The 25,921-nt window shown below is 43.6% G+C and overlaps 1 protein-coding gene across 2 annotated transcripts in view; it reads left to right on the plus strand.

The window, feature by feature from the left end:
- Positions 1 to 24,386, plus strand: part of NSG2 (neuronal vesicle trafficking associated 2) — a 241,542-nt gene extending 217,156 nt beyond the window's left edge. For both annotated transcript variants that reach the window (XM_069652423.1, XM_069652422.1), the window contains exon 5: positions 20,977 to 24,386. In XM_069652423.1, the coding sequence (XP_069508524.1) occupies positions 20,977 to 21,165 (189 nt within the window). In that variant the 3' untranslated portion in view covers positions 21,166 to 24,386. The remainder of the gene's footprint in view (positions 1 to 20,976) is intronic.
- Positions 24,387 to 25,921: the final 1,535 nt, after the last annotated feature.

Genomic DNA, 25,921 nt, shown 5'->3' on the forward strand with positions numbered 1-25,921 from the left:
CTTCATATTATGCAGTGATTCTGAGCAGTATCAGGATCCGCAGCCTGAGTTCTTTGAATTTTGAGTGACCAATGCAAACCAGCAAGAAGCAAAGGTAGCGCAGCAGGAAGAGTAACTGTTCCTGAGATGTCATATGATCTGTGCTGCCTGTAGATTGCTGTGCCTTTTCACAGTTCTTTCTGAAACATGTGCTATAAAATGCACCGTTTCGATCTGGGTAGAGGTCGGGCTCCCTCGTTTCTTTTGAAGTGTAGAACCCCAACACCAACATGCAATGAAGCGCCCTATGCAGGGGAGTTGCTAGGTCTGGAAAAGACCCGGGGCTAAGCTGATGTCAGAACTGTTGGGATTGGGGGCTAGCTAGTCTTTTGGCTGTAGCTCCTGAGATTCTATCCGGGGCTACAACCAAAAGATCAGGGGCTATAGCCCCCTTAGCCCCCCCTAGCAACGCCCCTGGCCCTATGAGTCTCGCCACCCAGAGATATCCATGTTAATGGGCACAGCTGGAGCCCCTGGATGAGTGGGCTCTGCCTGTGTCTCACTGCACTTAATGGTGCCCACTGCGTTTTGTATTTCATAGCATCACTGCTTTTCTGCTGCATAAAGAAAACGTCAGAGGTTCAGAGAGTATTTCTTTTCCTTTTGATGCCACAACTGTAAAAAATGGCGTTTGACACCTCTCTTTTCTATGGGGCCCGATATAGCAGCCGCAACATCCAGCAACTTATGATTGCAAATTCGAGGCAATTCATTGGAGGCTCCTGTTATTGCAGAGAAACACATTCCTGTAAATGTCTGCTCGCTAATGAAATCTCTAGCAAAGAAAGGGCGGTCCGCCAGGCAGCGAAGCCCGCATCGTCCAAATTAGCCTTTTACACCAGACAAAAGAAGGAGCAGCTAGACGTTTCCCCATCACAGTCTTTGCCAGATCATTGAAGCCAGTGATTCAAATGGAAAAAGGAAGAGCAAGTACTCACCAAGCTAGGCTTTAAGCTGGCCAGGGCTCAGCCCTACAGGGTGCCAAAATTGCTCTCACGCCAGGGACTTGCTATGCCTCCCCGGCCCATTTCTAGTAATCTCCCTTGGTATGTCGAACTGTATTTGTGTAGTTCCCTCACTTTCCTGTCTCTTTCTATTTGTATCCCTTTTAATTTGGCTCGTTCCCCACACCCCCACTCCAGTCATGCTCTCAACCTTGGCTGGTCCTTCGGAGCTTCGTGAGCTAAAACATCTATCAGTGACTCCAACCATAATCTGAGTATAATGAGAAACTTTTCAGCCATTAACTTTACATTTTTTCTTTTTTATTATTTATTTATACAGTGTTTCATCAACATCACAAAAACCAATACAAAGAAGAAGATTTACAATGCAGATTCCATGCAATTAAGATAAACAGCACTATTGAACATTGTGAAAGTGCTATAAGATCTATAAGATAATAAGACCAATAATACAATTTGAGCTACAGAAATTAATCAAAGAGAAACAAAAAAGAGAGAAAGAAGACAAAAAAACTAAGTACACACACACACACATAAACTAATTATGCACAATCATACACCCAGACCAGAGCTTAGTAGCAGGCAAATTAAGAAATCACCCATAAAGATCATTAAAGGATGACCACAATTCCTCATACATATCAGCGCAGTCTTTTTCTTTGTGTAACACTTTCTCAAATGCAGATAATACAACTAACTCATTTATCCAACCAGCCAACTGAGATGTTTTCCTTGTTTTCCACACATTTAAACTTTGCTTCTGAGCCACCATCAGTGCTCTAACCAGCCACATTCACAAACAATAAGCATCTCCCATACTCCCATACTACAACAACTCAACCACAATATTGTATGTTTCTGGCATTGTGAAACACTCACACCTATAACCAACTCCATGCAATAGTATTCCACCATTCTGCCACACCCCCAACAAATATCATCACCCTGAAGCCCTAAGGAGAACATCATAGCCTTCACAAAATCTTCCCCTAACAAGTCGTAAAATCAGATGGAGCTTCAGCATGACAGATTCTTTAATGGCTCCTTCCCATTCAATATCTGAGAGGCCACAACTTAATTTTGCAGACCACCTAGAACGCAGATGCTCCCATCCAACAGAAACCTTCGTCTCAATTGGCATACTTCAAAGAAAGGTCGTCACCATCCTCGGTGGGTTTTCAACATTTTTGAAAAGCTCAGGCCTATCCACCAGTGAGTCACTCAGAATACCAATTCTATGAGATATCAAAGCCCATAGTTCCACATAGCTCCCTCCTTGCTATGCCATATCAACACCTTAGTTCTTCAAATCCCAAAATCTGATCCCCATCCAGCAAGCCACGCAGAGAAAACACACCATTTAATACCCAACTATTCCAAAATAACATTCTATTATTTCTCTCAAAGACTGGATTATACCACAGGGAGGCATTCCTATGTAGCCAGATAACTTCATCATTCTCTTTCAACCAATGAGGTAGGGCTCCATGAGTTGCCTGTATTGTGGCTAGAGGTTTAGTCTACCGCAGTAATTTAGACATTGTGTAAATATTCTCAAGACGGAAGGGGGATGCAGGCCATGTTTCCATACTTGACCAAATTGGCGGATTCATCATATTATGAGCAAAGTACAAAGCAGATTTCGTAAGGATAACCAAATCCTCCCCTCTCATTTCAGGTACCAGTATATAATGTGGGACCCTTTTAATTTCCTAATCCCCCCATAAAAACCCTTAAATACTTCATCAAACATCCACAAGTACTTCTTATCGAATGGAAAAGGCAGAGATTGAACTTCATATAAAACTTTAGGAAGGAAGGCCATCTTGTTACCATCATTTCTGCCACATACATTCAATCTAATATTCTTCCATTTGTCAACATCTTTCTGAATATTTAAAATCACTTTCTCCACATTACATTAATAGGAACAATTATCTTCAGGTCTCACACCAGGGTTATCCCTAAATATAAAACACCTTCTTTAGACCACTTACAATTCCAGCCCTCAAAGTCAGCTTGACAAGATCCCTCAGCCAATGGAAAAACGGCACTTTCAGCCCAGTTAGTCTTAGACCAGACAGCAAACTTATTTAATTAAAAATACCCCTCGATATCGGACAACAAACACAAGGGTCAGACAGTGCAACCACCAAATTATCAGTATACGCCAACACTTTGAGATACACAAGTGCAAATCGCAGTCCCAGAATCTCCACACTCAGACGATTATACATAATTAATGGTTCTAAGGCAATGTTAAACAAAAAGGATGACAATGGTCAACCCTGCCGTGTGCACCTATACAGTCAAAAAGACTCTGACATAGTACCCAAATCCTCGCCAAAGCTCCACTGTGTAAACAGCTCACCATATTAATAAACACCTTACCAAAATCCATTTTACTGACAGGATCTCCAAAACCCTCCCAATATTCCTCCTCACATGTGTCGTCCTCTGAGCTGTCAAGAGCGTCAGAGTCCTTCTTTTTGTGGAGTCATCGAGATTCTTTCACCTGTTTGTCCTTTTGGTGAAAATAAGAGCGAGCTCCCTCGGAATCCACCTTTGCCGGATAAATCACCAAGTCCGGGAGTACTCCAAGGAGCAAGCTCCCAAAAGTTCAGGGAAAAAGCCAATCTGGCCGAAAAAACCCAGGTGGAATTTTCAGATGGAGGATGAAATAGAACTCCTTCTACTCTTGAAAAATATGAAGGCGTTTGCCCCATAGGTTCGTAAAAAGAATGTCCATTCATAGCAGCGGAAACTTCTTCTGTATTGGAAGCCGCATATCTGGAAAAACTCTTCACTCCGGTGAAAGAAGATCCTTTTAAAGGCTGGTAAGTAGCTGAGAATACTGGAGTCAATGCTACTATAGCTGAGTGTTGAAGCACGATGAAATGCCAAGGAGCACCAAGTATGACCAGGTAGACAGAGAAAGGAAGCCCAAAAGGGACTGGTTGTAACTAGGAGTATCAAGAAAATAAGCAGAACAGATCGAGAGGCACGGAAGGCCGAAGGCAGCTGGAACGTGAAAGAGAAAAGACAAAGTAAGCCAAGCAGAACCGCGAGGCATGGAAGACTGAGAGCAGCCGTAGAGGCAAGAGGAAAGGTAAGTAAGCAGAGCTGAACCGCGAGGCGCGGGAGACAGAAAGCCGCCAGAAAGTGAAGGAAGGAAGGCAAGTACGCAGAACTGAACCGCAAGGCGCGGAAGATGCAGAGCAGCAGTAAAGTGAAAGAGGAAAGGAAAGGTAAGGAAATATAAGAGTATACTGCAATTGCTGCGAGAGGCAGTAGACGGAAAGAAAGAAATAAGTGTAGACTGAAGCATCACCCGAAGGCAATGCTAAAAGGATAGAACGCCGGTAGGACGACACAGCCCGTATCCACAAAGAAAACAATACACAGAGAAAAGAATAAGGCTGTAGTTTATTACGCGAGAGACGCGTAACCAGAACGAGATACAAGGTCTGACAGAAAGAAAGGGTAAAGCGAACAGGGAGATCAACCCGAAAGTCAAAGACTAGCCGTAACTATCAGAAGGAAAAAAGAAATCCGGTACGAAAACCGGACAGCGTACTACTGTAGGAAACACAGATACAACACACTGAAGTCTAGGCAGCGCCCAGCCTTATAGAGGCGGCGGCCATCTTGGGAGAAGACTAGACCTGTAACATGATGACTACTTGAATTTCCAGCATTGCCATAGTGTTCAAGGCCGACGCATGACACTTACCTAGCATAAATTCCCAAATCTTCCAGTTAACTTTGTCAAAATGTTTGCCTAGTATAAAATAAACCCCTCTCAGTTTACAAGTCAATATTATTATTAAAAAATTCCTGTAGTCTGTGTAACTCTAGTCTATCATTCTCATCCGTACCAAGTGCTTATTATTTTGGGGAATATTTCCTAATGCATCCTCCAAGGATTTGATCTCTGCCACACTTTGCTTCCTGAGACAGTCCAGCTAATGAGTTCCCATTTTACTGTGGGCTTGACACAATCCCAAACCAACTCAATCCAAGCCGTTTTCATATTATCGCCAACACATTGTTCAATAAAGCTACTCAGTCCACATTGAATAGACTCATCATTCAGAACACATGGACAAATTCTCCCTCTTCTATAACCCTGAAGTATCTTATTCAGCACAATCTTTAGACACGCACTAGCAGGGTCAGATATATTCTATGGGGACAAATGGAGGAATTATTTAAATGTCTGCTAACAAGGAACAGGTGCAATGCCGCCCGGCTTTGTATTGAATCCCAATTGCTGAGCCAGGTACCATTACAGGGCATGTTACTGTCACCTTTTTGTTGTTGTTGATGCAAGTGAACATGTGTATTGCTATCATCGAATCTGGTGACGGTGGAGTGGGTTCTCGTCTCGGTGACTGTGAACTATTTTATTCTGGGATGCCGTGGCTCACGAATCTTTGAACATACTGAAGAGATATTTTTCTCGGGATTACGTGGAAGCTCTCCAGTGCATGGGTTTACTCCTCTATACTGGATGAGAATGTGCCACATATGTGGGGTTTATTGCTGGTTGGAACATGTGTTTGAGCTTGTGTCTTCTAAAACCTGGCTTAAGTGTCCCTCCATGATGAATCTACGCTCTGCTATGCATGATGGGTTAAGTCAAGGGTGGTAATACTTGAAGTTGCATTTGCATAGCTTTGGCTCATTAGTTCTTGGAGTTTTCTACTGTTATTACATTTGGGATGATATGGGTTTAGTTTAGATTTACTAGGAAGGTGAGGTGCATTGAAGTGTACAGTTCAGATCTAATTGATTTTACTGTAAATGATAGAGCTGATTTAATCTCTGCTGTAGGTGGAGTTGCGTGTATTGGGATTATTATTTGTTGGGTGTTTTGTTTGTGTGTGTTTTGTCCTTTTTATTTTATGTTTGTATTTTTTTTTTCACATATTTTTGCATTCATGTAGTGGGAGCCTTTATGGACAATCAGGGGGATTCTATTTGTCTGTTATGTACAATGCTCATTTCTTTTTCTACTATTTCTGAGTATTATATGCAGCTGTATATTTGTATTCTATTTTAGTTATTTCTACTTGCATTCATTCTTTGCTTATAATCTGTATTAAACAATGTCTAATAGTTTTACATGTTTGACTTGGCATGTCAAATTGGTGAACTGTCCATCGAAAAGAGATAGGGTACTCAACAGTACAGGGTAGTAACTGCATGACTAGTTTAGCTCATTGGAATTACACTCGCGTAGCAACACAGGTTCAAATCATGGGTCTGTGCTTAGATACCTCTTCGGTATTAAGCATATTATCAAAAATCAATTATAACAAATTATTATACATTGCTGCGGTTGAAGGTAGACCTTGCTCTTTTACAGGAAACACATGTATTGGAACCAAACATGCACATTCTGGCAAACTCTAAATGCACTCATGTTTTTGCTAGCAGTTATGTTTCTAAATCTAGAGGGGTTTGTATCTTGGGGCAAAGAGGGTGACTGTTGGTGTGGAGAGGGTGGTGAAAGATTCTGATGGTAGATTTGTGTTGTTTTAGATGGAGTGAAGGTTGTTGTTGTGGGTCTGTGTATGGTTCCTGTAATAATGGTGTTTTTTTCTCAAAGATTTAGCTGTGCAATGGGGGAGGAGGGGGGGCTGGATGGTGATTTAATGATTATTGGAGGAGACTTTAATTGTGTTATGGTTGATAACCTAAACAGGTCAGCTGATTGTAGGTACTCGGAGAATAGCGCAACTAGAGACCTTCAATTTATGATTGAGAGTTTTGATTTGGTGGATGTATGGAGGTCTACGTTTCCAGATGCATGGGAGAATACCTTTTATTCACCTGTGCACAATTCTTATATGAGACTGGACTATTTTATTCTTTCTGATACATTACTACATGGGGTGATGGCAGTTGACATACAGGAAGGGCATATATCTGACCATTAACTTTAAATGTGATTGTCAGTGCAATGCAACAATCTCTCAAAGATGTTCATCAATACTAGTCTGATTTTGTCCTGTTTTGGCACCAATATTGTGATGCATTAACGTTTTGAGAACTCCCACTTTATGCAGATGACTTATTTATTTGCCCAGGATCACAACCTTTGGTAAGCAGTGAAGCTGGGATTTTAACACACTCTGCAATTTAGACCTGCCCACATACCATCTGAGCTCCATTTGGGATACATATTTAGGTTTTGGCTTTCAGGAATACAATCTTATAAAGTGTACTTGCAAAGCACACACATCGCATGGTAAAGGAAAGTGGCAACGTGTGCATCTGTATAGAAACATGTTAAGCCAAAAGTGTAATTGCAGCTTTATTTTACATATCACAAACAGACAACTACAGGTCCCGGAAAACAAAGCAATAGAATCCCAAAAATCTCTGTTTTTCACCACTTTACTTTCAGCACTTCAACACAGTAAAATACCCTTTGTGATAAGATCACCTGCCTAAAGTGATCGTTTGAGATACACTTCCAGCCTTTTTTATGAATGGTGTCTAAATATTTGAATATCCTCATAAAAGCAAACCCTTTTTTGCATATCAAACTAGCTAAGATTCAAAGGGGGAGTTATATTTTTTGCTCACTTTCCTCGTCTAGTAAGCAGGGCCATATTTGTTAAGCAATTGGAGCGGCATGTGGACTTTCAGCAAAACATCCCATTACATTTCCAATCACGTAAACATTTATACCTAATACAAAATATTAGTCAAATGCAACTAGCCAAATGGTGTTACGTGCCCAAGAAACACACTTGCAACACTGGAGAAATATATTTGGTTGTTCTTTGGGGTAGACCCGGAAGTGGACCCAATGGGCAATGTGGATGGGTGATAGAGGAGTCAGAAGGAGGCTATGCTTTCCACAGCAATGGCTGCAGGTGCTAATTTCTTCATCGCTTTATGGTAAAATGAATGCTTTATATGTCACCTGGCCCCATAATTGAGTTCTGGTACTCTCCTTCAACTTAGAGATGTCCGGGTACTCAATATGGTAAAAATTTATTAGAGGAGCGGGTGTTGGGGGCAGGTGTGGACTGGGAACTAAAAGAGGCCCTGGAAATAATTACTGGGGACCAAAAGAGGCCCTGGAAATAATGTTCAAAGTGGCCCCATTCGACACATTTTCAGCAAGCTCAATGATTTTCCTATGAGAACATTTGGAAATACCACAAAAAAGAGGCCCAGGGCGCAGAGGCCCACCGGGAAATCTCCAGAGTTCCTTATAGGCCAGTCCACCCCTGGTTGGGGGGCCAGTTAGGACCAGCATATTTTTAACTCTGTTTTAAACTCAGTGTGATTAGATTCCATGTGGTGGGAGTGGGCGCCATTAGGAAGCGGCTGTACTCACGTGAACTACTGTGCAATATTCAAGTTAGGGACGTGACATAATCACAGGACTGGCGCAAACATTTACTCTGCTGCGGTTGAAGTGCCATTTTGCCCTCATCCCTTTTAATGGCGGTAAAAAGGATGCTTTAGCACCAACGTAGCGTGGCTCTCTAGGCAGTTGCCGTGAATTGCCTTATTGTGGCACTGGCCCCGACTAGTTAGAACGAACATAGACATACATGCCAACATGCCCCATTCCAGCCAGGTGTTGCTCGTCCACTACTGGTTTTTATTTTGCCTTCTGGGACTTGCCGCTATGGGCTCATAATGGGGAAATCTGGGACTTAAATCCCAGTTTGCAAAAATCAAACCAGGACTGGATTATCATCTGCGTATGCAATTGGACATGTTGGCACTTGCGCCTAAATCCCAGGTGCACCACACAGCCCTACACCGCGAGGCCACGTTATTTTTCTTTGTTTATTCAGTGACTCTTTCTCTGCGCTACTGAACGGAAGTATGCACAGCTGAGAACAGCAAGGCTGTCGACAACGCCGGATGTTACGTTAATTCATGAGTGGTATCTGTTCTTCTGCTTTGTTTTTTGTTGTTGCACCCCATTTCTCTTTTATTTCGCACATGGCTAACATCGTAGACTACATACCCTGCGCCCTCACATTTGGCTCTGATGTTTTTTGAAAATATCAAAGAAAACGCTACCGTTTTCCCCACAGCATTGCGCGTTTAGCCCCCTCAAAATGGCATTTGTTTTCCAGGAAGTTAGTCACCACCGTTTCCTGTTGCCATGGGAAACAGGGAGATTCTGCACAGCGAACAATGCTGATTGGCTTTTTTGCCAGGCAATGCAGAGCAAGAATGTTTAGACCTCAGCGAAGGAGCGCTGATTGTGAATGATAGTATGGTACTCATGCAAACATTATAAGTAACAGTCAAAGGGCCTCATTAGGACCCAGGCGGTAAGGGGTTTACGGCGGCGTAAACAGCGCCGACCCTTACCGCCTGATTCCGAGGTCCTTAGCGCCATGGAGGATTTAACACCTGCTTTTAGCAGGTGTTAAAATCCATGGCGCTAAGGGACCTTGTTGTTAATTACGCCACCGTAATTTACGGTGGCGTAATTAACGCCTTCCCCACTCCCATTATGCCCTATGGGGCAAAAATGGGAATGGGGAAGGGTAAATGGGGATTGGGGACTTACCGCACCGCCAACCTCGGAATGGGGCGGTAAGTCCGCCAGCCACCATGGCGTAAACGTAGTTTACGCCATGGTGGTAAAGGTACGACCCAGGCGGTAACTTACCGCCTGGGTCGTAATGAGGCCCAAATGCTTTTAAGGACTACGGCAAGGAAGGCAATTAGGCATGCTATGTCATTGTTTTTATACTGCGCTCCTCCGCCATTTTCATGGTCTCTTGGCACCATGCAGTTACTGCCTCTTTCAAGATGAGAACCTCGGTGGAGTTTGAGGAAGGGGCACATAACAAATGATATGACAAGCAAAGCGGCTTACAGTAGCGTAGCAGTGCTCACCTGGTGAATGTCAGAGGTTACAGGAACGTCTCACGCTCAAAGGTGTCTCGAAGTCTTTACAGAGGGAGGTGAGATGGATGCTCATAAACTCGGTGGGCAGTACTGGGGGCTCTGATAGGTCTTGCAATGCACCAGAGAACCAGTCCACAGCCTCCTATTTTTATGTATTATTAGTGTTTGTGCATAATGTGACAAATGCACAGGTTGAGCACTACCAACTAATCATTGGTCGGCACCCCAAATGAAACATTACATTGGTGCTCACAGAAGATACAGATTTTAATCTCAGGGTGACCTTCTCCAAGAAGGAAGGCCATTTTGAGAGACTAAAATGGCAAATATTCTCACAGAAGAAGATATTTAGAAAAAAAGGAAATCATGAAATTGTACTAACATCGTATTCTTTTTAACATTTTGCAATGTTCATTTCTTATAAACAATCACTGCCCATATATAGTAATTATAAGAACATCATTTCACTTTTTATTACTAAAAAAAGCACCCTCCCAAAACCTCGAAAAAGCATTATTACCTATTTTATACTAGAGCCTCATATACGATAAATACTCGCAATCTGTTACTCTAGACCATTTAATCCAACACTGTTAATCCAACATTGTGGAGTTCTCTACGCTTTCTAGAGAACATTTTTTTTTAATTGATGGTATGATTGCACAAAAGAACATCTCAAGTAACTCCTTCTTTTTGGCTTTGAAATAACTCATGCCAACTTTCACAGTCTATATTGGAGGCCACAACAATAACAGGTCTTGTGATACTGTGCAATTGGAAGAAAGCACAAAGTTTAAATTATGAAGAATGTCTGAGGACATAAGGGAGGTACTTATGATTGAAAAATGATATACAGTGCCTCGAAACGGTCAAAAAATAGCCACCAGCGAGTGGAGCCAAATGATACAAATGCATTGTGGTTGCAACACAAAGAGGCTCATCAAAAACTTGAAAAATCGCTAAATGTTACCAACATATTGTAAAATTAAGTTCATTGATCCAAGCACAAAATGATACTGTACTTGAAAAACGATAATAAAACATAAAGGTTGGTGGCCCACTGGTTTAACCTAGAAATGTGGAATCTGAAGGCATCTTCCAATTTCTTGACAAGCGCAAATCGACAACCACAGTTTTTATGGTCCATGCTACAAGAAAGGGCCCATGACAATGAGGTGACGGCTACACCATCGATAAATGATCAGGCACAAAACGTGCAAACACCCTCACATTGTCTCCAGACAAAAAGCAAGAATATAGCTAACAGAACCACCAGCATGCACCTCCTTATTCTTCCTCGCCTTCCAAAGATTCATCACAACTATAGTGCAGGTCAATACCAACCAAAGTAATGGAAGAAAGGACCTGAGTAGCAGACAACGCAGAACTGCAACTGGAGCTTGTTCAACCCCTGAGACATTAAAAACCACTCCCAAAACATCATGTCAACATAGGTCACAAAAGAGCCGTGGAGGAAGACTGTGGAGACAAAATATCCCCTTAGAAAGAAATACAGCAAATTCCAAAGCAGAAAGTAGGCCATTAAAAGGAGTTCAATGAGCCATTTCTGAAAAGGTATCAATCAAAACCTTGATCACAGAGCAGCCATGTACAATGGCCTTTGCAACTTCCTGACTGGCAGAAGGATATGCTTGCATAACACAAGACCTCTTTTATGATTTGGCACAATCAAGGGTGGTCCCAAACAATACAATCGATCCTTCTTTGTCGATTGATCCAAAAGGGCAGAAGACAAACCCTCAAAATCAAGATCAGTAACTTTCTTTACCAATTCCAATGTAAAAAAATAAATGTGCAGTACTCGGCTCACAAACCATCATGAATGGAGGAATGGGCTACTGTACGCACAATTTATGAATTGTAGTCGGTAACACCAACGCAAAGGTCAGTTGCTTTGTTACTCTGTCATTCACTTCCAGACAGCTGTGTGAGATGTGATTGCTTTTTCGGTGCACAGGAGGGATGTCTACATTAGTATGGCATGGCTACAGGTCTTTGTGTCAGTGTTACAGTCCACAATTCATGAACCGTGCAAACAGTAGCCCATTTCTCTTTACCATGGGAGTACCTCGGCCAAAATGCAAGAGCAGTGGTAGCCCCTGGGGACATGTGCAGTGCGGAACACTGGCAGTAGTGGACGTAGATGCCTACACTCGCCTATAGCAGGATGAGGCTGCAGCCCAGTTTGTTAACTGGTGTCATATACCCCTCCAAACCATCCACTGTTACTACCACTGTGTTTAGGAAGAAAGGCACAGAAACAAAGTCTCAGAGATCCATTGTAGAAAGGATAAGTGTCACCAATGTAATGGACTCATTTTCTTTCTGAAGCACCCAGCTCTGAATCTGTGAACGTGCAAAGAGTGTTCATTGCATTTTTATTCATGCAGTGCTTGCTTCCCAAGTTGCCCCTTCTGAGACTTGACCGTCTGGCCAGCATTATGAGCACCGCTTCCAGCAGCAAGTGCTTGACTCAGTTGCTACCTGACCTGTCGATGAACATGAACTAGGGTAGACTACTGACTTCCAGGCTGTTGACAAGAATGATGGCGGGGGCATGGGGCTCAATGCTGCCGAAATGAAGTGTCTTAATGGGTAGTTAAGAAATGATAATTGAACATGACTGTAATGTTTTGTCTGTGTTGAGTCTGCCACTGGCTTGATGGACTATGGAGGAAGAAGCCAACGCCAGTAGAGGACACACCCTGGTGTTGATGCTGCGTTAGGGCCATTTCTAGGGGCAGGAGAAAAAGGCAGCAGCTCAGGGCGCGGATGCGCAGGGGGCCCATCAGTGACAGCCTGTTAAATCTTGTAACAGATAGAGCAGAGAGCGTACTTTGCATTTTAATAGCCATTGAGCTGCAGCAGCAACAGATGTACAGTGGCAGAAGAGGGAACAACTCCCATCTACCACCTATGATGCAGCCCCAAAGCAGTGAAATTGTCCACATCCTTGGACACAGTGTAATAATTACTAGATAGAGGCTCTGGCATGACAGAGTTGTTGGTTGTGTGTTTAGAGTGGTCTAAAATGTATTTTAAAGAACATGCATGGGTAAGGTCACCTGTTTTCACAATGAAGTTCATGACTTTTAGGAATTGAAAATATTTTGCACATAATGCCTCCTGATCTATATACAGTGATAGTGTTTTTCAAAATGGACTACCTTCTCATCACACTGTTTGAAGCATCCAATGAAACCAATTTGCTCACCAGTCATGGTTGGGGCACCATCTTTGGTCACGCCTACCAGATTATCTATCGCATGGCATATTGAAATCATCAGAGACTTTTTGAAAATCTTCAAAAATGTCAATACCAACAGATCTGCCATGCAAAGATACCAGGGAAGCCAGTTCCTTAAATATTTTGAATTTGTTATTAACCCCACAAATGAAAATTAGGAGCAGGTCGTTGTCACTGGCATCTGTGCTCTCATCAAGGGCCGCTGAAAGAAATGTTATGGCCTCACATTGCATTTTCGGTTGGTTGTAACAATTGCCGGCCAGGTCTACAACAGGCCAGTGAATACTCATCCTTGAAAGGGGAACATTCCTAAAAGCATGTTTTTTCCCTTACACACTGCCTCACAAATCTCCATCAGGCAGTTTTTTTACGGAATCACCATTTGTAAAAGGCCGTGTTGATCTCACGAAAAGTAGTGCACCCTTATTACTTGCGCCATTGGCACATTCCGATTTCTTTTTTTTGCCGCTCAAGAACATCTTGTTGCGTAACCAGTTGTGTTTTTAGCGCCTCCACTTTCTTTACTCTCGCTTCCCCCTGCAAATCCTTATATTTAGAATGTTTGGTTTCCCAGTGTGCCGAATATTATATCTCTTTGGGCTGCAATGCATTCAAGACAAAAAAGGCACGAGTACACATTAGGTTTGGACTCAACCTCTCAGTACACTCGACCTTAAACTGGCGTTGCACCTTGAAAATGTTACCTTTTCTATCAGCACAGCACCTTCGCAGTGACATATTTGGAGCAAAAACTATTTTGCAACCCACTGCACACTGCTGCCAGTGCACAGGGATGAAGCATCAGTGGTAAAAGGCGATTTCACTGGTCTTCAGGGAAGAAAGGACAACTCCAGTGTTATGCTCCCACTACAATGGTCCAAGTCTAAATCATGTAGAACATACTCACTCTGGGGTATCTTTTCAAACATTAATTGATGGATACCTGCTTCAAGAATTGCTGGCTGCATAGCGTATGGCGTGATCATGCTGTGCAGCAGAGGCGTAGACAGGGTAGGGCCTGGGCGGGCAAGGCCCACCCAAAATCTGTAAAGCGCTATGTAAATGCTCTGCAGCGCTATGTGGGCATTTACAGATGTTAATGTCACTGCGGTGGGACAAACTATATTAGCTTCAGGCCCCACTTGTTAGACAATACTGGCTACGCCTCTGCTGTGCAGGCCAGTAAACTTGTACCCAATATATTCAATATGTGTTCACCAGTCTTCAGCAACTAAACTGTAAAGGCTGTGTCACTTTAAACTTTAAAAGTGCATTTGCTGGGCAAAAACAGACCTATAGGAAACACTCTTGTCCAGGGATATTTTTTATGTGTTCATGATCAATCTTCTCAGAGGCAAATGTTTATGAAGGTTTGAGAACCCTCCTCGCTAGTTGGAGCCCAAAATAATGTAACATTGATCTGGGTACTCACTCCTCCCAAACACCCAACAGTGCCCCAGAACACCCCCTGCCCGCTCTCTCACCCCCAATCCAGCTACATCTAGACCTTTTGCCCCTTCCTGCTCTCTCCCTTCGCTTCCCCACTTTTATTATTATCCACTCCTGGTACTCGATTTGCCAAACTCAAAAGGATGAAGAGCCAATCAGGCCTGACCGGCATTTCAAATCAGTGATGCATGGTATGGTCCCATTCCCAAAGTGAGCATGTTGCACATGAGATAACCATCTGGCGTTCCATCATTTGCCAAATGTTAGCATTATATACCCATGTACTCGCACCATTAGGCAGCTATTGCCATCCTGTGCCTAAATGCCCATGCCGTTTTCTAGTTATTAATAATAATAATAATAATAATAATAATAATAATAATAATAATAATAACAACATAGCATTTATAAAGCGCTACGAACCCTCAGGTATCTGAGCGCTGCTTATTATTACCCACGGTGTGTGGTGCTCATTTATCGACCTCGGAAGGATGAGTTTGGCCTCGCCGGGATTCGAACCTACATCAGCAGGCTCTGCACAGATGTCAACGCAAGCGCTGTACTCGCTGCGCCTCCTAAACTGGCATCCTAAATTCAGGAACATTCACCATATGCCAGGCATTGCCATCAAATGCTTATGCACTCACCCCATTTGCCATATATTATCATAAATTGTCTAAGTACTCACATCAGATGGAAACATACCGCTTTATTGCTTAGCTTATTTACTTCTCTTGCCTTCCCTGTAGCACTCCGGAGTAGCTTTTGGTTCCAACTATGTAACATAATCGTACATAATATAGCTTGTAACAGCCCCCTTTTTCCTGATCACCTAACCGCGTCCCTTTCTTACACACCCCTCTTCAATTCTTCCCATAGGGCATTTGGGATGGCCTCAGAGTGTGTGATCACTAACTGAAGCGAGCTATTGTCTACTTTTAGGTACAAGTCAGTGAAACCGCATGGATTTAATGATCTTGGAGACTTGGTTATAGACCACAAATCCCTCATTTCTATTCCTAATGACCAATCTGCTGTGTGTATAACTGCCGCTAGGGCAGCATGCGGCATTCCTCGTGTCATACTTTCATGCCAAGAAGACACCAAATCTCTACTCTCACACGAACACCAACCTTGCTTTCGTCACCATGGTCAATTCACGACAGATCAATAGTTTACATCTAACACCAGAACATATTGCTTATGACACCACCATAACCCCATAATAAATGTTAAGTGATACAACATTAGCACTTCTGAGAGAGCCACCATCCAGCCATCTGCCCAGGAACACAGCCATTTTTAGCTGGTCAATGTCCATGTTGCAGGTGCCTCTCCCACCCTCGTTTCGTCTCTATGCTCCAGCTTGAAAACATGCAAAGCCTCTATGAATCCAAACCCTTTAACCCCATTACCCCAAAACTCCCTTGACTGTTTACCTGATGGACATGTAGTTTATATTGTGTTTCTTTTTTTAGGGAATACAGCACTTGCAGCCTGCGCAAGGCCATTTTCTTTTAACAAATAAGCCCCCACTGTTGGCAACGAGGCCTAAAGTTTGGCTAGCTAATAGTGATAATGCAGGTGTCTGCAGGCCGTTATCGGCCTCTATGGCTCTTAAAGCAGATATAATATTGTCTGAAGATACGTCTGTCCACCGAGTTTAGAAGAACCTGCAGCGAGTATAGACAAGACCTTGGGATGCCCAGACCTTTACAGTAATCATTGCTGGAGACGAGGAAAGCCCTGACTACTTCTACCTTGTGGCAGTAGTTAAGAAAATATAGGATGCCCTGAATCATGTATAACTGGAAGTGTAATTCTTACAAAGCACAGCAGTTTTTTAGACTTTGTATTTTGGACGATTCTACACTCATAATGAAGCCGAATATAAGGGAAACACACATACCTTCTTAGCGTATGCATGTGGCTAGGCTGATTAGAAAGCTTTTGGTGAAATAACCATTCTTAAACATATTTTTCATCACTAGAACAACACATGTTTATTTTTGTTTTACCAATTTATTTTCCATTTGTAAAGCGCGTAAAGCCCAAGGGCATCTAGGCCGTGGTTACAGACAATAAGGTACAGTAGATCACTTGTTAGATTAACAGATGAGTCTTTAGAAGTTTTCTGAAGTGGAGGTAGGATGGTTCAGAGCGCTAGCTCGTATAAGTTTGATGGCATAGGCTGTGGATGAAGTGATGTGACAGATTTGCCGTGACATGGTAAGTGATGCATCAAGGTAGACGCCCAGGGTTTTTACGGCTGGAGAAACTGGGATTTGGTGCCCGTCGATGATGAAGAACCCGAAAGCTGGGTCAAGACGTGCCAGGCGGGAAAGTTTTCCCGACTATGAGAAGTTCTGTCTTCTGATTGTTTAAACAAATACTGTGTTCAGCTATCCACCCAAAAGGGAAATGAGAATCTGGTTGTCGTCTTTATAGTTCGTGTAGGAGATGCCCAGAGAGTCAAGATGATTGTATAAGGTGGGGAGACACAAGATACTTTGGGTACACCACAGGATATTGGGGTAGAGCTGGCCGCTGCATCATCAGCAACGACTCTAGAGGTTCTGCTGTGGAGGAAGAATGCAATCCAGTTGGTCACTTCAAGAGAGAAGCCTGCAACCTTGGTGAGGTGGTTGCAGAGGGTTTTGTGGTTGACTAAGTCAAAGGCCGCCGGAAGGTGCAGAAGAAGCAGGAGAGATAACTTTCCTGTGTCATTGTCTTCATCCAATTGATTCTTTAAGTCACGAGGTGCAGTTTCTGTCAAATGTCAGGGGTGGAAGCCAGACTGGTGGGGGCTGAGAATGTGGTGGGTTTCCAGGAAGGCCTGAATTTGAATGTAGGCCACTCTATCAATGATTTTCAGGAGGAAAGGTAATGTGGTGATCGGTCTGTAGTTATTGTGGAACAATGGGTCCAGCAAAGGTTTTGTGAGGAGGGGGGTGATCCACGACTCGTTAAGGCAAGTCGGGATGATACAGGAGTCGAATGGGGCATTGAAAATAGCAGTGATGTGTGGGATCAGTGGGTCTGCACATTCCTTTACCAATGCGGCTGGGCAGATGTCGCCCTTGCAGAGGGATGGCTTGAGGCCTTTGATGATTGTAGCTAAGTCAGACTCTGAAATGGGTTTAATTTTGAAGGGTTTGGGGAGTGGGGTCACGTTTCTCTGGGAGTGTTCTGATCCATTCGTCTGAGGGGGCAGCTTTAGATTTGATTTTGTCTTGTAGCTGTGTGACTTTGTTGATCAGGGCTTTGTGAATTTTGTTGCACCAGGTGGTGTCTGTAGAAGGTGGGGTGATGGGGGATTTGAGTTTGCGAAGGCTGGAGAACAATTTTTGGGCAGTTTGATGCTGCCTCAGTGATCCTCTTGTTGTAGACTGTGGCTTTAGTCTTGTGAATAGATTTTTTTATATTCGTCTGATACATCTTTGAAATGTGCTTTGTTGGGATGGTTGGGGCTTTCTGCCAGGCAGCTTCTGCTGCTTGTTCTTTAGCGCGTAGGGCTTCTAGTTCAGAAGTAAACCAGAGATTTCTGTTCCTAGAGTTTTTAGGTTTCCAGTATTTGAGTGGGGTGAGGTTCTCAATGGCTTCAGCAAATATAGTATTGTAGTGTGCTGCTAGTGCGTCAATGTCCGGGTTGGTCGGTGTGTGGTGGTTGAGCAAGAGAAATAAGTGCACTTTAGTCAGGTTGCAGAAGCATCGTGTTATGACCGGGGAAATAAGAATGGTCCTTTTTGGGCGATAGGTGGGGATGGGGACAGTGAAGCTAATACAGTGGTGGTCAGTCCATGGGTGAGGCGTGTTGGACAGAATGAAGATGTTACAGTTGTGGTCTAGGATCCAGTCGAACGTACGGCCAAATACATGAGCAGGGTCGGGGATTTGTTGGATGCAGTGGAAGGCAGTCATGGCTTAAGCGAGGGCTGCTGCCTCTGATTCTGCAGGGTCATTGTATCCTAGATTGAAGTCACCTAGGATGATGAGCTGGGTTGAAGGTTTAAGGTTGGCTGATAGGAGCTGAGTTGGGTTTGCTTCATATGATGCTGTGGGGCCAGGTGCTCGATAGATGAGGAAAAATGCAATGGTTGAGTTTGGTCAGCAGGCTAGTTTAGCTGAGATGTGTTCACAATGTAAGACGGGGAAGATAGCTGTAGGCTGGAGAGCAAGGGAGTTTTTATAAATGAAGGCGACTGCTCCTCCTTTGCCAGTGGGCCTATCTTCTCGGATAATGGCGTATCCAGGTGGTATCACGATGGAGAGGGCTGGTCATTTCGAGGATGTCAGTGTTATTGGATGTGATGAGGTCATGGATATCGATAGCGTGGGCAGCAATGGATCTGGCATTGATCAAGGCATTGATTGGTTGCGCCTTGAAACACTTGTGTATAGGCGCATTATAAATGCCATTTCATATCATATCATATCAAGATACATGAGAGTGTAAAGGTGGGTGGTCGGCGAGCAATGCAGGGCTAGGTGGTGGCTGCTTTCACGGTGAGTGGTGGTGTGTGGCTAGGAACACTAGTGAAATAGCTTAGGAAGGAATTGCGCATTTGGGTTACACAGGGGTAGGTCACAGGAATAATATCTGAGGAGCAAGTTTGGGCTGCCAGGTGACAATATCTGTCTGCAGCTCTGCATGTCTTAGTGCATGTGGGTAGGTGAAAAAAGCTGTGTAGTGCAGGAATTCTGTGGTTCGTGGTGGAGTCCCATAGCATTATTGATGGAGCTTTGCGAAGATGTGGCTGTAGCATGCGGTCAGAGGTAGCTGGTGTGGGGTACCGTGTACCCTTATTAGAGTATTTGTGAACCGGAGGAGCCGTAGTAGTAGGGATAGTGAGGCTTGTGGCTTACGGGCTGGGTGCGCAGGTAGCGGTTTTCCCCAAGCACATCCATTTTGTGCCACCAGGTAGGTAGTGGGTAGGAGGTGGTAAGGGTGTCACACCGGGGGTGCTGGTGATGTACCAAGGAGGGAGACGTGAGTGTGCTTTGCTGGGGCAGTAGGGAGGGGTAGAATGCAGTGTGGCAGTGTTGTGGGCAACTGTTAACTGCGTGTGCAGTGGAGGTAGGAAATGGGTGGGTGGCCCATTGGCTATGCAGCTATTGTGGGGGCTTGATGCGGTTTGTTGCAAGACTTTGTGACTGAGTTACCCTGTGTACTGGGTGGAATGGAGGTCTGGGTAGGTACTTCATCTATGGTAGTCCCAATGTGGAGGGGAGGTCTGGGTAGTGAGTTGGTAGGCTGCGTCTAGCATAGAGAGGTCTGATACGATTCCCTGTGGTGGTGGTTTGAGGAGAGGGGGAGGAAGCGGGTGAGTGGGATTTGCGGGCTATGTGGTAGCATTTGACTGTACATGAATGCAAAAGCAGTACAGATAATGCCACAGCACACTGCGTAATGACGCTGCTTACCTTGACGGTTTGTATGATCAGCAGCGGTCTGTGGCTGGAGTGTACGCAATGTATTCAGGGCAGCATGGAAGGGGTCCTTGCAGTTCAGTTTTCCAGGCATGGACAGGCAGAGACAGGAATGGACGGTCATCTTTTCATGGAACATCGGCTCCGGTCATCATTGCAAGCTTGCTGGGGCCAAGGTGGTCAGGCCAGGTGTGTCTTTGTTTGCAAGGCACACTGCTTCGTCACAGACAGAGACAGGAATGGATGGCCTTAACTGCAGGCCTTGAGCTGCGCCCGGCTTCGCCATCCGACTCAGGGCTCCGCGGGCCTTTTCATTGGTTGCCTGGTGTCATTATGCTCTGGTGTCTCCTCCAACCAGATTGTCGGGTCCAGCGCAGTGGCCATCTTTTCACAGAGCATTGACTGCGGTCTGCATTGCGAGGTGCAGGGGGCCAGCCAAGGTGGTCAGGCCAGGTGTGCCTTTGTTTTCAGGCCACACTCCTTCCTCATAGGCAGAGGCAGGAATGGATGGCCTTTTTTGACCACATATTGGTACTCCTCAGTTGTTATGAATGTGTATGTTTTATAATTGTTCATCAATTGATGCTTTGTATCAAGATAACATTTCATTATGGAATGTTTGGACACCCGATCCATCAATAGCTGTAGGAAGGTACCACAAAGTGTGGTGGGGAGATTGCGATCCGGGAAGACACACTCCAAATGCCGCGCAGTATCCACACCAGCTTTGCGTCTCGTACCATTTCATGCCTCATTTTAAATACATGTTGTATCTGTGTTGAGTGGTGATAAGGACGGGTTTGTTGGCAGTTGGAGGAGTGTAGAAGGTAGTTCTTAAATGCGAGAAATCCAATCTATGTATGTTTTTTTAATAAATCTGTATAGTTGTTGCTAACAGCATCTTGCCCTTTCACTTCACAGCATAAGCGTTGTATCCCAGCCTCCTTGGATGCCTACTACTCAGCACAGGATTCCAACTCCCGGGGAAGATTCTACACCGTCATAAGCCACTACAGCATGGCCAAGCAAACCAGCTCCCGATCTGTATCGCCGTGGCTACCAGCCGGATCGCCAAACCATGAAGTCAAGGGCAAGACTGAAGGCCACTGAGATCCGCCCTCCCTCATCTGACCCCCTCCCCCTACCGTGAGGGATTCCCTGCTCCGAAAGTGTTGGCCCTCGTTCCGAGAAGCCGCTGTGCCGACAGCCGCAACGGAAACTTGCGGGAGCCATTTTTCAAATCTATATTTCTTTCCGTGCATTGTTCTTCTTGTTCATTTGTAACCCGAGTCCAGCTCTTGTACAAAGGCATGTTTGATGTTGAGTGTGAGATTGCATTGTGAAGAACATACTGAAAAGCAAAAGCATATTTTAAAGAATCATGGCTTGATAGTCTCATTTAAACAGCAAAATCCAGGTTGCATTCGAAATTCATGGCCCGCATCATGCAAACTGTCTTTAGGGATGCCGCCAGACTAGATAAAAGGTAGATAAGAGTTGTTCAGCAAACAATTGAACTCCAGACAGCAAATCAACAGGGCATATACTTTGACTGGCCATTCCTCATTATGATGTCTAATCTCTCTCTCCGACATGTTAACGGTGAGTTTCATCAATGCCTTCCGCCGTTGGGAATCTCGCTTGTCACTTTTTGCAGGTGATAACACCAATGATATGTTCTCAATTCTCATTCTAACAGTGCAGGGCAGAGGATGTGACAACTAAGCTGTTCCCTTAGCTTTCATCAGTAGTGAGGCTGTTGTGCTTCTCCAGCGGAGGCCACCGGCAATGGTGGTCCAATGTCTGCCTTATTTCTGGTTGAACTCTGACGTTGTCCTCTGTGATGCTCCTGGCCCCATTTGCAGAGGGGATATGATATGATATGATATAATATGGCATTTATAACGGGCCAATACACAAGTGTTTCAAGGCGCGATTGGCTCATGCAATCCAGGACATTCCTGTTTGCATTGTGGGAAATATGGGAGGGATCAAGAGACACTCCTTTGGCTCTTTATCCACCCAAAAACTCCAGGAAGCTGCTGAAAGCACTTTATAGTCCATCAAAGAAAGAAAACCAAGAAGATAGACCTAAAAGAAGACATTCTCAACACTACGCACAGTCTAAAGGGCAGAACTATTTCTGTAGGTAAAACATACTTTGCATTCCGCTCCTGTAAGGCTGGTGACACCCCTTCAGTATGTCCTTTATCTAAAATTTGGTGTTGGAGTCAGGTTGATTTAGTTTCTGCATACTTTCTGCATCACTCTGTGAACAGGGACACACAAACACAATAGTCTTTTTTTTACTTTATAGACAATTGCAATGTACTGCCTGGATTGGATACTGAAGAAGTGTCCGTGTACAAACCTCTTTCTTAGGTTTGGCTGCTTAAACGAATTGGTAGGGAAACACATTTCTTTCTGTTTCCATGAGTTCAATGGGTCACATTTTCTGATAATATGGAAGTATAACTTTCAGGAAAATGGTCATGCCTTTTTTCAAACTAGCAAGATGCACAATCTTGTATTCTTGTGGCATGCACGAGGGTGGTGTTGAGTCAGATTCAAACTAAAAAGCAGATTCAGGATTTAATTTCTGATAAAGTAAGCTATGGAATAAAAGATGGGTTGCTTTTGTTATGTAATGTGTTTCATTGGGAAATAATGTTTGCACACTAAGTTTTAAATGAAGATCTATGTACATAGATCAAGTAGATTGTGAAAGCAACCCACATACATACATCCCCTTTGAGAAAATTGAATGACCCTGAAGGTGTACAAAGATGTTTTTGGACTTTTGTGATGGGCCGGCTGGTGTAGGAATCTCGAAAAATATTACATCGTAGGTTCCAGGTCAAATGGTGGGTAGGTTTTGATTGTGTCAAAGGAATACCTAGTGACCTGCTCAATGTCTTGAGGGCGATTCCAGACCAGTCTATCATGAAGTTTACTGCAAACCGTAATAGAAGAAATGTAGCGTTGCAATTTTGTCTCCCTTCAGTCAAGTATATGCAATTTGGTAATCAATGACAATATTTAAATTAACATACTGAAAAACAGATTTTAAGAGGGCAGGTATTTAATGCAGTGAAAAGATTAGGAAGACAAGGAATCTAAGAACCTTTGTAAAGTCACACTAGTATTCTGCGGTGGAAGCAGAAGGCACGGTGCTCCGTGGAATAACAAAATCCACGTCTTAGAATAGCTGTGTAGAGCAGATATTGGTTCCTCTGTTCTGCAGGACTAGCAGTCTAAAGTATTAGGATGGAGAGAGGCATTCTTTTTCAGAGGTAAGTGTGCTCTCCTTTCCTCCTGAGATTTGGTGCTTGTTTCATGGTGCGAGCTGGAACCTGGCCTTGTGATTGCCACAGTCAGGACTTTTATTTCCAACTAGAGCTGCACCTGGTCGTTTATGGTGCATATCACATTTTGAGCACCCAACACAAGTTATAGGGTGTATTTTCCTTAGATATAGAGACAGACCCCATGTTACCATGTAAAGTGGAGTTCGTGTTCTCAGAATTGGAGGGTTGCTTGAGATAATTTAAAAGGCGTTAGAGTCAGTGTCCAATGATAGGAAAAGACCCAATGTTCCCAACGTATTAGTCTTTCTCTTCCGTAGCAGTTCCCTCCAGTTCATGGTGTCAGTATAGGCTCTGTTGCAAGAGAAGGGATTTCCAATATGCCAGAACGGCTCTTCCGCAGTATTCTCTATGTATTGTGGGATGTTTTGATAAGACTCCAGTTTTTGCTGAATCTATTAACTCTTTTGCTTGGTATGGGGCACGGGGGGGGGGGGGCAACGCTACCTTGCTACGTTCTTAGCTTTAGTGTTGGTCTTCAAGTTGTGTATATGCAAAATCCATCCATCCCAATTGGAGATTCTAATTGTTCAAATAGTTGTTGAGTAGAGAATAACAAAAGCAAGGCCAGTCTGGTCAGTTTCAGTTGTCGGGCCAGAACGCACACCTGAGGCTGGGCATCCCATGAACAGGGTCCCGCCCCTCGTAGGACTCAGTGCCATTTCAGTCGCGCGATGCCATTCATGCCAACATGAGCATGGGAAGTACCAGGAGTATCTCGAATCGTAGTGCCAAATACTGTTGTCTCTTGATTTACTATTTTCATGTCTCACCTGTAGATTCATGATCACTGAACAATGTATAAACCAATTGACAACAAAAAAGAAAAAAACAGCCCACTGAACAGTTTCTAATCTTGTGATGTACATTTTGTCAGTAGGTAGCAAAGACCCAAGTACTTTTTTTGGTGTAACTTGATTTTTTTTTCCGACAGGACCAAAATAAAGCTAGATGTGTCTGACGGTCTGGATTGTCCAACACTTATTTCAAAGCGTTGCTAGAATTCACAATGGATCGTAGAGCAAGATTTTGAGGGTGGGGGGGGATGATGGTTGTTGAAGTGTGGGGAAATTATTTAATTATTTATACATTTCAATTGTTATATTCTTCTACAGTGTGACCTCATACAATTTCTGGCTGTTTCATTCCATGAACAGAAAAACATTTACCTTTTATTGCCAGACACTGGATCATACATATTGGGTAAAATATTTTGTAGCTGTACGCGGCCGTCACGGAATGGGATATTCACGAGGTTACCATGTGTGTCTGACTCCTTCAGAGAGTCAATGCTGTGACTTTATCACACGCAGGTGACCCCAACTTAGAAAGTGACTGCTCCCACCCCCATGTTGCCCCGCTTTCTTGTTCTTTGATACTGCAACCTACACACAAGTGATGGCATATCTCTTTAGTTTGCCAAGTTCACCCAATTTTGCCCCTTGTTCTGCCCACTACCGTTCGACAAACCCTACCTGTGTTTAATATCACTTTGTTTAATTGAAGTTCAGGAAACTGCAACTCCCAGAATGCTTTTGTTTGTGAAATGAACTGCCAGGACTGATAATATCAGATGACCCTGAGTTATCTGATATGGTTACACAAAATCTACTCTTAGCTGTCTGCATTCTTCCATGCATTTTAAATAAAAATGTCTTGCACCTACGGAACACGTGCTACTTCTTTGACCTAAACCACACCTCTGCTGGGCCATATTTCTATATAACCTCCATATTTCCTAAAGGTGAAAGTGCCTGGGTCCATCTAGCCTCTTCAATCTCATACTTTGCATCTTATCCTTCAGCTCATTATCAATAGAACAATTCTTATCTTTCAAGCCATATTAACCCCTTAAGTGCTAAAGACGAGAATGCTCATCCTTTTTGCATAGACATGATCAAAGCGCAGCCGTTCCATGATAGTTAAGTTTTATGCATTTAACTTCCTGCATTTCCAACAGTTCACAGTTTCAAATATCAATACTGTGTCAACATCAATATTACAAAGAAAAAGGGTAACATCTTTAATTATTTCACAATATCATCAATAGCACATTTAAAACAGGGATCTGCACCTTTTGGCTCTCCAGATGTTTGCACTACATCTCCCATCAGCCCTAACCAGCACAATCAATAGTGTGGGATTATGGTCAAAAACATATGGAGGGATGCTTTACTTTACTTTGTTATTTGTAACGCTCTGACACACCCTAAGGTCTCAGGGCGCACATAAAAAAGAAGACAGACAAAAGGCAGAGATGGAGAAAGGGCGGCAGCTGGAAAAAAGAAGACCTAATCTACTCCTATATAGAGGAGGATATTAACTGCTGCCCTAAAGGGAGCCATATTAGGAATAGATCTTAGATAGAGAGGGAGCTTGTTCCATGAATGTAGGGCAAGGAAATAAAAACGGATTCTGCCATATTTTCTCAGTTTGTACTGTGGCACAGAGAGATAACTGGGCACCAATCCTTGTAGGCATTTATAGGTCATGCTGCAGAC

Source organism: Ambystoma mexicanum, chromosome 3p (genome assembly GCF_040938575.1).
Source record: "Ambystoma mexicanum isolate Mex_15411 chromosome 3p, UKY_AmexF1_1, whole genome shotgun sequence".
Taxonomy (NCBI): Eukaryota; Metazoa; Chordata; class Amphibia; order Caudata; family Ambystomatidae; genus Ambystoma; species Ambystoma mexicanum.